The 12,511-nt window shown below is 41.9% G+C and overlaps 2 protein-coding genes across 2 annotated transcripts; both read left to right on the top strand.

Annotated features, from left to right (window-relative positions):
* The first annotated feature begins 7,813 nt into the window (after positions 1-7,813).
* LOC127767795 (germin-like protein 3-6) lies at positions 7,814-8,917 on the top strand. The gene has a single exon (XM_052293240.1). It carries the CDS (start codon positions 7,968-7,970, stop codon positions 8,655-8,657), a length of 690 nt encoding a protein of 229 aa, XP_052149200.1. The 5' UTR covers positions 7,814-7,967; the 3' UTR covers positions 8,658-8,917.
* Positions 8,918-10,900: 1,983 nt separating this feature from the next.
* On the top strand, positions 10,901-11,856 carry LOC127768114 (germin-like protein 3-5). The gene has a single exon (XM_052293643.1). The coding sequence runs from the start codon at positions 10,970-10,972 to the stop codon at positions 11,651-11,653; it is 684 nt and encodes a 227-aa protein (XP_052149603.1). The 5' UTR covers positions 10,901-10,969; the 3' UTR covers positions 11,654-11,856.
* The last annotated feature ends 655 nt before the right edge of the window (positions 11,857-12,511 follow it).

Genomic DNA, 12,511 nt, shown 5'->3' with positions numbered 1-12,511 from the left:
CGACTCCGGGAAAAAAAAAGGACTTCTCATCCGTTAAAAAAAGGTCCTTCCAAAAAAAAACGTCCACCCTAAATTCTATAAATATCCATTTATTTTATCCTCTAATTAATTAGAAATCCTTTGCCGCATGATTTCCCTTTTCAATTTGGCTTTAATATGCCGGCCGGATTTTTTTTCTTTTTTATCCTATTGCAGATTCGCTCTGATTTTGGAAAAAAAAAATGGAAATAGGAGATCAAGTGGATCAAAAGACCTTAATAAATTTTCAGAGGTTGGGTATATTTAATAGAGATGATCGGCTCTGTCATTATACGGACACAAGACTGTATTCGGAAGCTAGGAGAGGCATGCCAGGTGAAGGGTCCTCAACTCCTAATAGTTATTATACTACTGAAAAAAAACTTTTACCTGTTGCAACGCATGGCAAGTTTCCATCATCTATAAAAAAAGGAAAAAAAATACCCAAAAGTGAGAAAAACACCATTTATAAGAAAATCGGTTCGAAAAAATCACTTGACTCAACACGAGGAGAAAAAACACCGGTCCGAAAAAATGTCTGACTCAACGCGAGATAAAAATAGTTTTATATAAAAACAAAAAAAAAGTCTGAATCCACACGAGAAAAAGTGGATCCAAAAAAACCGTTCAACTCCACGTGAGGAAAAAAAACGTCGTTTATAAAAGAAACCGCTCTAAAAAGAATTATTCGACTTTTTTTCAAAAAAAAAATCTGATTCGGCACTATGCAATGCGAAAAAACTGTCTGATTTCAGGAAAAGAAAACATCCGATTCCATAAAAAATAATCATATCGTTTATATTGTTTTATGTGCGTCTTGATAGCTAATATCTGTTTTGTCTAGAGTTGACCATGCGAGACATTGTAGGATTTGATTAATCCTATTATTAGTTGCAAGAATGAGAAAACATCCGATTTTTTGCGTCTTGATAGCTAATATCTGTTTTGTCTAGAGTTGACCATGCGAGACATTGTAGGATTTGATTAATCCTATTATTAGTTGCAAGAATGAGATTCAAATAGTATTTCAGATTATATGTGTACAACCACATAAAATAATCGAATTCTTTGGGTAAAAGAGGCATAGGTAATGTTGCCCCTTCATCGAGGTTGGGCTATTACAACGATCGATACAAACATTATTATTGAAATGGTTATACATGTGAAACGTGTATTGTCATTGAAATTTTTTCACCCGTTGCAACGCACGGGCAATTTTGCTAGTAACATGTAATTTACACTATATTTTCGACAAGATACAAACTATAAATGCTACAAATTTATCCAATAAATTCCAAAAATTGCACTATAAGTATTACATAGTTACCTCCATTTCGAGGTTGTTGTCATCTAATACGTGCGGTTAAACCTCAATTTCTTGAATCATTAATAGATTTTAAAAATGAAGGTTCAGTATTTGAAAATATCATTAACAATCTTTTCATGAAAAACAATTTCATACAGTTCCATTCTTAGTGAGTTTATAATTATATAATTATAAAAAACAATAAAGATGAGACGCGTGTATTGGAAATTATGTTATACCCAAAACGATAAATTTAAAAGACGGAGGTAGTATAAAATTAAATCAGAACTTTTTTTCATCAAAAGAATTCACACTTTAATCACCCAACATTTAGCGCCACACACGTTGTTTGAATGATGATTTGCTTTAATGCAAAAACATGAACTGCTTAAAGTAACTGGCCGTATTGTAACACCAGGTGTCCCGCTGCCCCTACACGACTCTAGAGTGGCCACAAATTCTACACGACTCTACATCGGTGCCTGAACATGTGAACATTTTCAAAAGATTCCATTCAGCCAGCTAGTTTCTGTTTGGCGCCTAGCTCCAGCCGGTAAATCAAACTAGAAAATGAACTTGGCGCCAAAGTACTATACATTGAACCTAGCTAACTGGACACATGGAGATCGATTGTCTCTTCTTAATACTTTTCAAAATAACAACCAAAATTCCCCTGCATGTTTGATCTTTAAAGATCAGTAAGCAAAACCCAACCAGCAGACAGTAAGCCAACGATCCTTCTCACTCTTTCCTGACTTCTTTTTCGCCTAAAAAGTTCCTTTACGGTACCTTATATGGCCTTATCCTTGATCAAACTTTACTACTGTAATAGTGGATCGGAAAGACGCATTTAACGGTTCATATCCACTTTATATCAGTAGAATTTCTATTAGTAGTATAGATAGTATGAGTAACTAATATGACTAAGGTGGTGTTTGGTTGGAGAGATTAAAATGGGGCTAAACTTTAGTCTCTCTCTCAGAAATATAAGTCCCGGCTAAAGTTTAGCCCCTCTCTCCCAAACAACCCCTAATACAGGAGTATATGACCAAACCGACTAAAACATAGGTCAAAAGAAAGGAAAATCTCCTCTTCACAACATATGGGGTTTAACTAGAAAAAAATGCCCGTGCGTTGTAACGGGCAAAAATATTTTTGGATCGCTATATATTTTACTCTTTGGTTTTGGACCAAAATCCCATTCCTTCTCTCTTTTCAGTCCTAGCCCAGCCGGCTACCTCCTCTACTTGCCTGCCTCTCCTGCCTCTCTTAGACCCAACCCACAAGTGGAGCTGCAGTTCCAGCTTGCATAGCCTGCTTCTTTAATCTCTAGAAGACAGTTTTGTGTCCATACGATGCCAAAACCGATCCTCCCCATCAAAATCCGGTCGAATCTGTCTCAATCTTCTAAAATTAGTTGAGGACTTTTGATACGCTCAATCTCCTCTTTTTATTTTTTTTATCAAAATCGGAGTGAATCCGCAAAACTTAATAAAAAATGACTTTCAAATGGAGATTAAATTCGGTGAATTAAAGCGGAAGACATATCGATGTGACGATATTGCTAGGGTTTGGCCCGACACCGGAAAAAGTATGGCACTAAAAAAAACAAATCCTACCAAAAAAGTAAAAATAAAACCACGGATGAAAAAAAACCCAAAAAAGGGAGAAAAGGTGGAAAAAAATGGAAGAAAAAAATATACGGACAGAGAGAAACGGAAAAAAAGCGGACAGAGAAAAAAAAAGAAAAAATGCGAGAAAAAATGGGGAAAAAAAGCCGACCGAAAGAAAAAAAATGCGAAAAAGCAAAAAAAAAGAAAGGAAAACAAAGAGCAAACGAAAAAAAAGGAAAAAGATGAAAAAGGAAAGGACGGACGAAACTTTTTTACCGGAAACCTTGCTTATTTTTTAATTAGGTATAGATATAGATATAGATTTATAATTTTCTTGCCATTGGAAGCAATCACTAGTTTGCTACCAACAACCGTTTGGGAGCGCCATGGAGAAATAAATGAAGAAAAAATAATTTTTGTGGTAAAACTTATAAATATATATGAGTAAAGTCCATCACCGGTCCCTAAACTTGTACCGCTGTGTCATCCCGGTCTCTAAACTCGCAAATCGACCATTTAGGTCCTCAAACTTGTCCGACTGTGTCATCCCGGTCCCTAAACTTGCAGATCACTCGTTTAGGTCCTCCAACTTGTTCAGTTGTGTCACCTCGGTCCCTAAACAAGTCTAAGAACTTTATATCAAAAAATAATTCATAACTTTTTCATATTAACTCTAATGAAGACAAACTTTATATCAAAATTGTAGCACTCGATGCAACCTACAACTTTGTAGTTGAAAAGTTTTTGAATTAAAATTGTTTAGGGTCCCAAAATATTGTTGCATGTTTATAGATTTTGAAATTTTAATTTTAAAATTACATTTTGGGACAAAAAATGACTTAAAATAAAAAAATTCAACTACAAAGTTGTAGATCGTGTCGAGGGCTACAAGTTTGATATAAAATTCGTTTTCATTAGAGTTCACATGAAAAAATTATAAATTATTTTTAAATATAAAATCTTTAGACCGTCCTATTTGACCCAGATGATATTCAAATCCAAGTTTAGAGACCGGGGTGACACAACTGAACGAGTTGGAGGACCTAAACGAGTGATCTGCAAGTTTAGGGACTGGGATGACACAGTAGAATAAGTTTGAGGGCCTGAACGGTCGATTTGCGAGTTTAGGGACCGGGATGACACAACGATACAAGTTTAGGGACCAATGACGGACTTTACTCAATATATATTATTAGCGATTTAAGAATTAATACTATAAAATAAAATACAATGAAAAAACCCAAAAAAATCAACTCCATAATTAAGTATCAAAATTTAAATTAAATTTTGGCTCAGCTAACAAGCAAACAATTAATTAGAGAAAATCAAAACAAAACAAATTAAAGAATCCTTTTTTCTTCCTTTGCGTTTTGATCGAAATGATGATAATGAAATTAATAAAACGCAAAGTTTGCCTAGCAAAACCTTCTTTGCCTAAGACCCGCTTTGGCATTGGCATCGCCATTATTGTTGCTCCTAGTGTTGGCTCCACCCCTTCACTGATGATGGCATTAACAATGTCTTCCACGTACATGAGTTTACCCAGCTTCACCTCGACTAGGCGCCCTTGGTATATTTTCCAAGGGGGGCCATGTCGTGCGATATCTCAACTTAAGTAGGCGAGAGAGACCGCGAATCTGGCCAAAGGGCTTGGCCATGTCTTGCTTTGTGATGTGTGGGGGAGTGGATTCTAAACTCTCGAAAGGACATCTCCTCACTGTTTTCATGTCACTCAAATAGTTATAATTTTTTTAAAAAAAATTGAGAAGATGTATTAACATATGATATATCACTTCACAAACATGAAAGTTAAAATTTAACTTTTGCAAATTGCAACAAAAAAACAAATTAAACTACAACTAGTTAACTTATATTCATAGTCAAATTCGTTTGCTCGTTGCTACATGTAGAAATTAAATTTGACCTTGCATATTTGTGAAGTGATCTATCACATAATAATTTATCTTATTGAATTTTTTTATAACTATTTGAACGACATACAAATAACGCTGGGATGGGATGTCTAATGGAGAGTTTGGAATAGTTTTCCGATGTGTGGCCATGAAGGGCGACGGTGCATGAAAATGGACCAATTTGGTGTAGACTAAATTACCATTAGTGGCTTGGTGGGTAATTTACCAGATGATTCCAAAGGAGTGAAGTGCACCAGCGGTCTCTAAACTTGTGCGGATATGTCATCTAGGTCCATGAACTCTCAAAATTCATTTTTAGGTCCCCGAACTTGTCTTGGGTGTCATATAGATTCAAACGGGTTTCGACCCGCTCCATCCGCTGACGTGGCATGCCACAGTGGCGTCTACGTGTCGATGAGGACCCATATGTCAGTCATGTTTATAAAAATAAAATTAAAAACCATATTTTCTGGAGTCACACGGACGAGCACCTTGGGTGCGCTTGACGCCGTGCGGCCTGGACCCCGTGCGCCCTCAACTCCGACGCCGCCACCTCTTCTTCACGACTTCACCCCCCTCAAGAAAACTCGCCATCACCCCGCCATTCTCCTCCGCAGAGCCGATGGAGGCGGCGCCACGGCCGAGCCCTGTGCGACCGGCGGAGTAGACGCAGGCATGCGGGGGCGTGTTGAGATGGCGGAGGCAGCGGGGTCGCGGCGGAGCTCCGTGCGGAGGACGCGGCCTCGTCCGAGGCGAGTGCGGCGTCGCCTGCGGCACGGAGACCGGAGGCCATCCGAGGCCCGTCCTGCCGGCCGTGCAGCTGCTTGAGGGCGGTGCACGAGGCAGCCTCCGCTGGGAACAGTGCCTTGCATAATGTGGCAGTGCCATCCAAACGCACGCAAGCCTGCTGTCTAGACACATGCATGCCTGCGTGGTCGTGGGTTCATGCAAACGCATACATGCCTGCTGGCTGCTGCTGTGTATTTTGCGCGATGCGCCAATGAGGCCCGCAGGAGGCGGCAGCCGCGACGGGCGCGCGGTGGCGACGGTGCCGCACGTGGCTGGCGTGGCGCGAGCGGAGGCGATCCTGCACGGCGAGGTTGCCCGGCACTACCCCGCATGGCCCCGCACGGGTCCGCATAGTGCAGCGTCGGAGGTGTCGGGGACGCGGGGGCTGCCCGGGGGCACGCGCAGGGTTGCTTCGGCCGGAGCCACGCTAGCAGTGGGATATGCGTAGAAGGGGCTTCAGCAACAGGGGTCACACGGAGGCCGCTAGTCAACGCAGCGCGCCGCTTCGACCCGCGTGTGCTCCGCCGTGCAACCATCGCCTCGGCCGCGCCGCCGCGCTGCGCCGACGTCGCCCGGTCGCTGCGCCTCCCTTTCCATCCCCACAGCCCCACTGCCGCCTCTCCCGCGCCGCTGCGCTGCGCCGACATCGCCCGGCCGCCACCCGCGCTGTCGCGCGCCAACCGTCTCCCGCCGGGCGCGCACACATGTGAGAGTTGAACGAGAAAGCACAGCAAAGGAGAGGAGGAATCGAGAAGGGAGAGGAAAGAATAAGGAGGAGAGAGAGATACCGACATGTGGGATCCACATGGGCCCCATCGACACGTAGACACCATCGTGGTATGCCATATCAGCGGATGGAGCGGGTCGAAGCCCGTTTGGACCTATATGACATCCAAGACAAGTTTGGAGACCTAAAAATACATTTTGAGAGTTCAGGGACCTAGATGACATACCCGCACAAGTTTAGAGACCGCTGGTGCACTTCACTCATTCCAAAGATACCCACACCACACACTGGTCAGATTTCGTTCATACTATTGCCGCTTTCTTCTTCTGCCGAAAACAGAGCACTACAAATTAAACTAGTATTTTCCATCATCATATACTCCCTCCGTCTCTAAATATTTAACGCCGTTGATTTTTTAAATATGTTTGATTGTTCGTTTTATTCAAAACATTTAAGTAGTTATTAATTCTTTTTCTATCATTTGATTCATTGTTAAATATACTACTACTACTCAAGTTTTTGAATAATATTCATAAAAGTTTTTAAATAAGATGAACGGTTAAATATATTTTAAAAAGTCAACGGTGTCAAATATTTAGGGACGGATGGAGTATGTTTCTTGCTCAGCTATCTCACTCAAATTCTAGAGGGAAGAAGTTTGGGATATGTGCTCGATCGGCTGTTGGCTGGCACCCTGTCGATCATCGGCTTATATCCAGTTTAAAATTAGACAAATGTAATTTGTTCTAGTGAGAAATTTGACCGAGATTCGAATTAAAGATCGATAACATTGATGAGAATTGAAATCATTTCGTTGCTCTAATCTATAGATGAAAAATAGCAGCAATGGAATAAATCGTTAGGTGGGGCGTTACAAATTTGGATGGCAAAATAAACGAGCCCTGAACGCCACCAGCAGGGTGCATATCAGCGTACGCCCATCCCGTCGATCTGCGTCCAGCAAGCAGACACACGTAACCAACTGCGACTTACTTTCTTTCGTGATAGAAAGAAAGAAAGAGAGATAAAGAAAAAAAGAAGAAGAAAAAATGAGAGAGACACAACTGCAACGTACTCTCTCTTTCTTTCGTGATAAAAAAGAAAAAAAGAGAGAAAAAGAAAGAAAACAAATAAGAGAGAGAAAGAACATCAAATCTCTCTTTCTGATGGAGATTTAGTCCATGCAGATAGGTTCTAGCTAATTCACAGTCACAGGTTCTCTTCCTTAGCAACCTCTCTGTGGCCTCGACTGCTGACCTGATTTTTCTCACAAGATTGTTTCGACGCATGTAACAATAATCCGGTAATCCCACAAAACTGCACTGTTAATTTTATCACGTGTCCCAACATAAACTATGCATTTCCTCGCAAAAAAAAGAAAAAAAACATAACCTATGCATGGCTCATGCATCTGTGCTCCCCTATATAAAGGGCTCAAATGCTAGTTCATCCTCATCCTCACCAAGCAAAGTATAGCAGCAAACAAAGCCAGCTTGTCACTGCGCTTCTTTCCTAGTTTCCTTCTCAATTCTCATTCTCAAAAGAGAATATATTGAGCTGATCGAGCTAGATATATAGAAGCACTAGCTAGTTGATCAACAATGGAGCACAGCTTCAAAACCATAGCAGCTGGAGTGGTGATCGTTGTGCTGCTCCTGCAGCAGGCGCCCGTGCTGATTCGGGCCACCGACGCGGACCCTCTCCAGGACTTCTGCGTCGCCGACCTCGACAGCAAGGTCACGGTGAACGGGCACGCGTGCAAGCCGGCGTCGGCCGCCGGCGACGAGTTCCTCTTCTCCTCCAAGATTGCCACGGGCGGCGACGTGAACGCCAACCCGAACGGGTCCAACGTCACGGAGCTCGACGTCGCGGAGTGGCCCGGCGTCAACACGCTCGGCGTGTCCATGAACCGCGTGGACTTCGCGCCCGGCGGCACCAACCCGCCGCACATCCACCCGCGCGCCACCGAGGTCGGCATCGTGCTCCGCGGCGAGCTCCTCGTCGGCATCATCGGCACCCTCGACACCGGGAACAGGTACTACTCCAAGATGGTCCGTGCCGGCGAGACGTTCGTTATCCCGAGGGGGCTCATGCACTTCCAGTTCAACGTTGGCAAGACGGAGGCCACCATGGTGGTGTCCTTCAACAGCCAGAACCCCGGCATCGTCTTCGTCCCGCTCACATTGTTCGGCTCCAACCCACCCATCCCGACGCCGGTGCTTGTCAAGGCGCTTCGCGTGGATGCTGGTGTAGTTGAGCTGCTCAAGTCCAAGTTCACCGGCGGGTACTAATTAATCCGAGAGCATTTTCATGGTGTTCTCTGCTACCAGCAGCATACTTTAAGCTCCCGTTGTGTGGTTGCATGTTATTGGATTGAATAAACTTTCTCCCATGTTATGGGAATGGAAATAAAATGTAATACTTCTTTGTGATGTTTTTTTTCTCCTTATAATGAATTAAGAATCGTGTATCTTTTCTGTGTATGTGCAATTATCATCATGTTGTTTTGAAATTGTATTTTCAGTATTTATATATCCTATCTTACTATAAAGCTGATGTCCACTAGATCCTAAAACTCAAAATGCAAGTGTGTTACTCCCTCCGGTTCCATATTAATTGACGTTTTGGATAAGGTTGAGGTCAAACTTTTATAACTTTGACCATAAATAACTTTAAAAATATTTAGTTTAAAGAAACTAGAATAACATATATAGATTTGTCTTTTAAAGCACTATAATAAAAGTAAACATGCATTTATTTATTATATATATTATAATAGAAAAATAAAGTCAAAGATATATCTTGTAAACCGTGTCATTGTCCAAAACGTCAATTAAAATGAAACCGGAGGGAGTACATCATAACCTTCGCATTAACTCCTAGAACTTAACATGTAAGTGTGCTACATCATTACTCACTAGCACTTATTATCTAAAGTATTTTAATTCACAAGTGTGTCACGTCATCACCCACTAGCAATTTTTATCTAGAGTATTTTAAATATCATGCAAATATAACATATCATGTATAATTTTATTATATTTTTTAGAATTCAATATGCAAGCAATTCAAATCATTATCTCCACAATCATTTTCACAACATATGCATCTATCATTTCTATAATATATAACATTCATTTATCCACATATCTCACAGCTAGCAAAGCGTGAGGTATTAACTAGTATCTTATGTAATTGTGATCAAAAGCTCGACAAGCATTGAATAACATCTATGAACTTTATTGGTTTAATAATTTCAAGTTTATAAAGTTTAAATATTCAATTAAAATTGAAAGTCTACTGATCTCCCCGCCATGTAACTACCGAAGAGTTCAAAACTTTTTTTTTCTGTTAGTTTTTATAGCTTGCATATCCTTACAAGTCGTTTACTTGTATAGAGCAATCTCGTAAAACAACATAGGGTCTAATCTAGTAACCAAGAATTTGATAAGGAGGACTCACATGCAGGGGTGAGGCAAGCTAGGGAAGCTTGGGCTACCTCCATAAAAAATATAACAATTTTTAGCTGTACATCTAATAGCAAACACTTGCTATATTTTGGAATAGAGGAATAGTTCTTGTTTAGCTCCTAGTAAATGAAACTAGAAAAGTTACCGCAAAAATTTGTATCTGTGCGTCTAAGTACAGTGAACCCAGCTAGCTGGATAGAAATATTGTCTTTTGTGAAATAGTTCTAAAAAATGGGAACCAAAATTCTTATTTGCTACCAAATAGCATATGAACCTACATGCATGTTTCATCCTTTGAACAGTAAGCAAAACCCAACTAGCAGCCACCAATAATCGCCTCTGCCCAGCAGGTGTTGCTTTGCCGGGTTATCTCTTTCAAACTATCTAGAGGGTAGCAATTGGGTGGTGTGCTTGGCGCAGCGTATTTTTTCAATGTTTTGCTATTATCCCTTTAACACTTTCATTTATATCAAATCCTATGTTTTTTATTCCTTCATTTTCTCAATTCCGTGTTTCAAAGGAGCTCGATATAACATTAAATGTTTACGTTTATGCTCACAAGTTGTACTTGTTATAATAAATTGGAAGCTTCCACCGGAGCTAATGTGTAACTCGTAGGTATAAATAGATATATTTAATTATTTATGATGAGAAACCTAACAGTATATACGAATATCGTCTCTTTGAGCCAACAGTGCTAAAGATAACATTAAAAATCAAAATCATCGGGGGAGAAGTCATTGCACGTTAGAGATGAAAATAATTGAATAAGCCATCTGTATATCTGACCGGCATGGAGAGCATGTAGGATTTGTTGCTTATAGGTCCTACTAGCTAACTACAGATCAGTCTGACTGTTCCTTAGCAGCCTCTACGGGGTCTTGACTGCTGACTAATCTTCCTATAAGTTAATTGCAAATTTTCTCACGTGTGCCACGTACGCATGAAACATGATCAGTTATGCACGGAAGGCACGATCGATGCATGGGTGCTCCCCTATATAAAGGGCTCCAAAGCTAACTAGATCATCAGCAAAGCAAAGTAGCAAACAAAGCCAGCCAGCTCGTCACTGCTACTGTCTGCCTGATTGAAGAAGTAATTAGTTAGTAGTTACTAATAGTAGTTGATTAGCAATGGAGTACGGCTTCAAAGCAGCTGGGCTGGTGTTCGTCGTGCTGCTCCTGCAGCAGGCGCCCGTGCTGATCCGAGCCACCGACGCGGATCCTCTCCAGGATTTCTGCGTCGCTGACCTCGACAGCGAGGTGACGGTGAACGGGCACGCGTGCAAGCCGGCGTCGGCCGCCGGCGACGAGTTCCTCTTCTCGTCCAAGATTGCCACGGGCGGCGACGTGAACGGCAACCCGAACGGCTCCAACGTCACGGAGCTCGACGTCGCCGAGTGGCCCGGCGTCAACACGCTCGGCGTGTCCATGAACCGCGTCGACTTCGCGCCCGGAGGCACCAACCCGCCGCACGTCCACCCGCGCGCCACCGAGGTCGGCATCGTGCTCCGCGGCGAGCTCCTCGTCGGCATTATCGGTACCCTCGATACGGGGAACAGGTACTATTCCAAGGTGGTCCGTGCCGGCGAGACGTTCGTCATCCCGAGGGGGCTCATGCACTTCCAGTTCAACGTTGGCAAGACGGAGGCCACCATGGTTGTCTCCTTCAACAGCCAGAACCCCGGCATCGTCTTCGTCCCGCTCACGTTGTTCGGCTCCAACCCGCCCATCCCGACGCCGGTGCTCGTCAAGGCGCTGCGTGTGGACACTGGCGTAGTTGAGCTGCTCAAGTCTAAGTTCACCGGTGGGTACTAATTAACCGGAGAACATTTTCATGGTGGTCTCTGCTGGTTCTGTTATACCAGCAGCGTAACTAAAAGCTCTCGCGAGGCGGTTGCATGTTATTGGAGTGAATAAACTTTATCTCCCAATCTCCCATGTTGTGGGAATGAAACCAAAATGTACTTCTTTGTGATTTTTTTTCTGCTTTGCAATAAATTAAATAAATGTGTGTGTTTACCGAGTATGTGCAATTATCTTTTCATTGTTTCCAAATTACATTTTCAATATATAATTGATGGTATTTACACCAGTTCATAGGCGAATCATTTGTCTCCTGACCCCCAAGATACAGGTACTTACTTCGACAACCAACCTAAACACAGTTATAAAACCTCCATCTATAGTTCACGAGAATCTATATAACCATTGTTTCCCAGGGGCTTGTAAGTTGTATGTTGTACTTGTCTTCCTCAAACTAAGAACTAGAATCTCCGAAACATCAGATGATCATTACCGATTGAATCTCTCTGACATAATCGTTGACAAGAACTACAACGAAAGATAATGTCGAAAAGTAAATGAGATGTAAAATAGGCGGTCGTCCAAATCTTACCACCGTTCTAACAAAACCAATATGGCAGGGACATTAAGGACACCGCACCAATGGGATATATCTCTAATACGACACTTGCAAGATATTCGTGATATCAAGTGTGTCATCGTCGTTGTTCCAGACATCCAGAACTATGTTGTCACCTGAAGAATCCACTTGAGGCATGAAGGTGAGGTACGTAGAGTAAACATTGTAGTTTTATAATTAAATTGGTGCTAAGCTTGTATAGTTTTGTGAACTTCATTACTAAATCGTATAGTTTGTGACACATTATCTTA

This window comes from Oryza glaberrima, chromosome 3 (genome assembly GCF_000147395.1).
Source record: "Oryza glaberrima chromosome 3, OglaRS2, whole genome shotgun sequence".
Classification (NCBI taxonomy): Eukaryota; Viridiplantae; Streptophyta; class Magnoliopsida; order Poales; family Poaceae; genus Oryza; species Oryza glaberrima.
The sequence above is the reverse complement of the archived record's forward strand: the minus strand, read 5'-3'. Positions and strand labels throughout refer to the sequence as shown.

What these genes read in the sequence shown, in the direction of transcription:
- LOC127767795 (XM_052293240.1), top strand. Translation starts at nt 7,968, where the DNA reads ATGGAGCACAGCTTCAAAACCATAGCAGCTGGAGTGGTGATCGTTGTG.
- LOC127768114 (XM_052293643.1), top strand. Translation starts at nt 10,970, where the DNA reads ATGGAGTACGGCTTCAAAGCAGCTGGGCTGGTGTTCGTCGTGCTGCTC.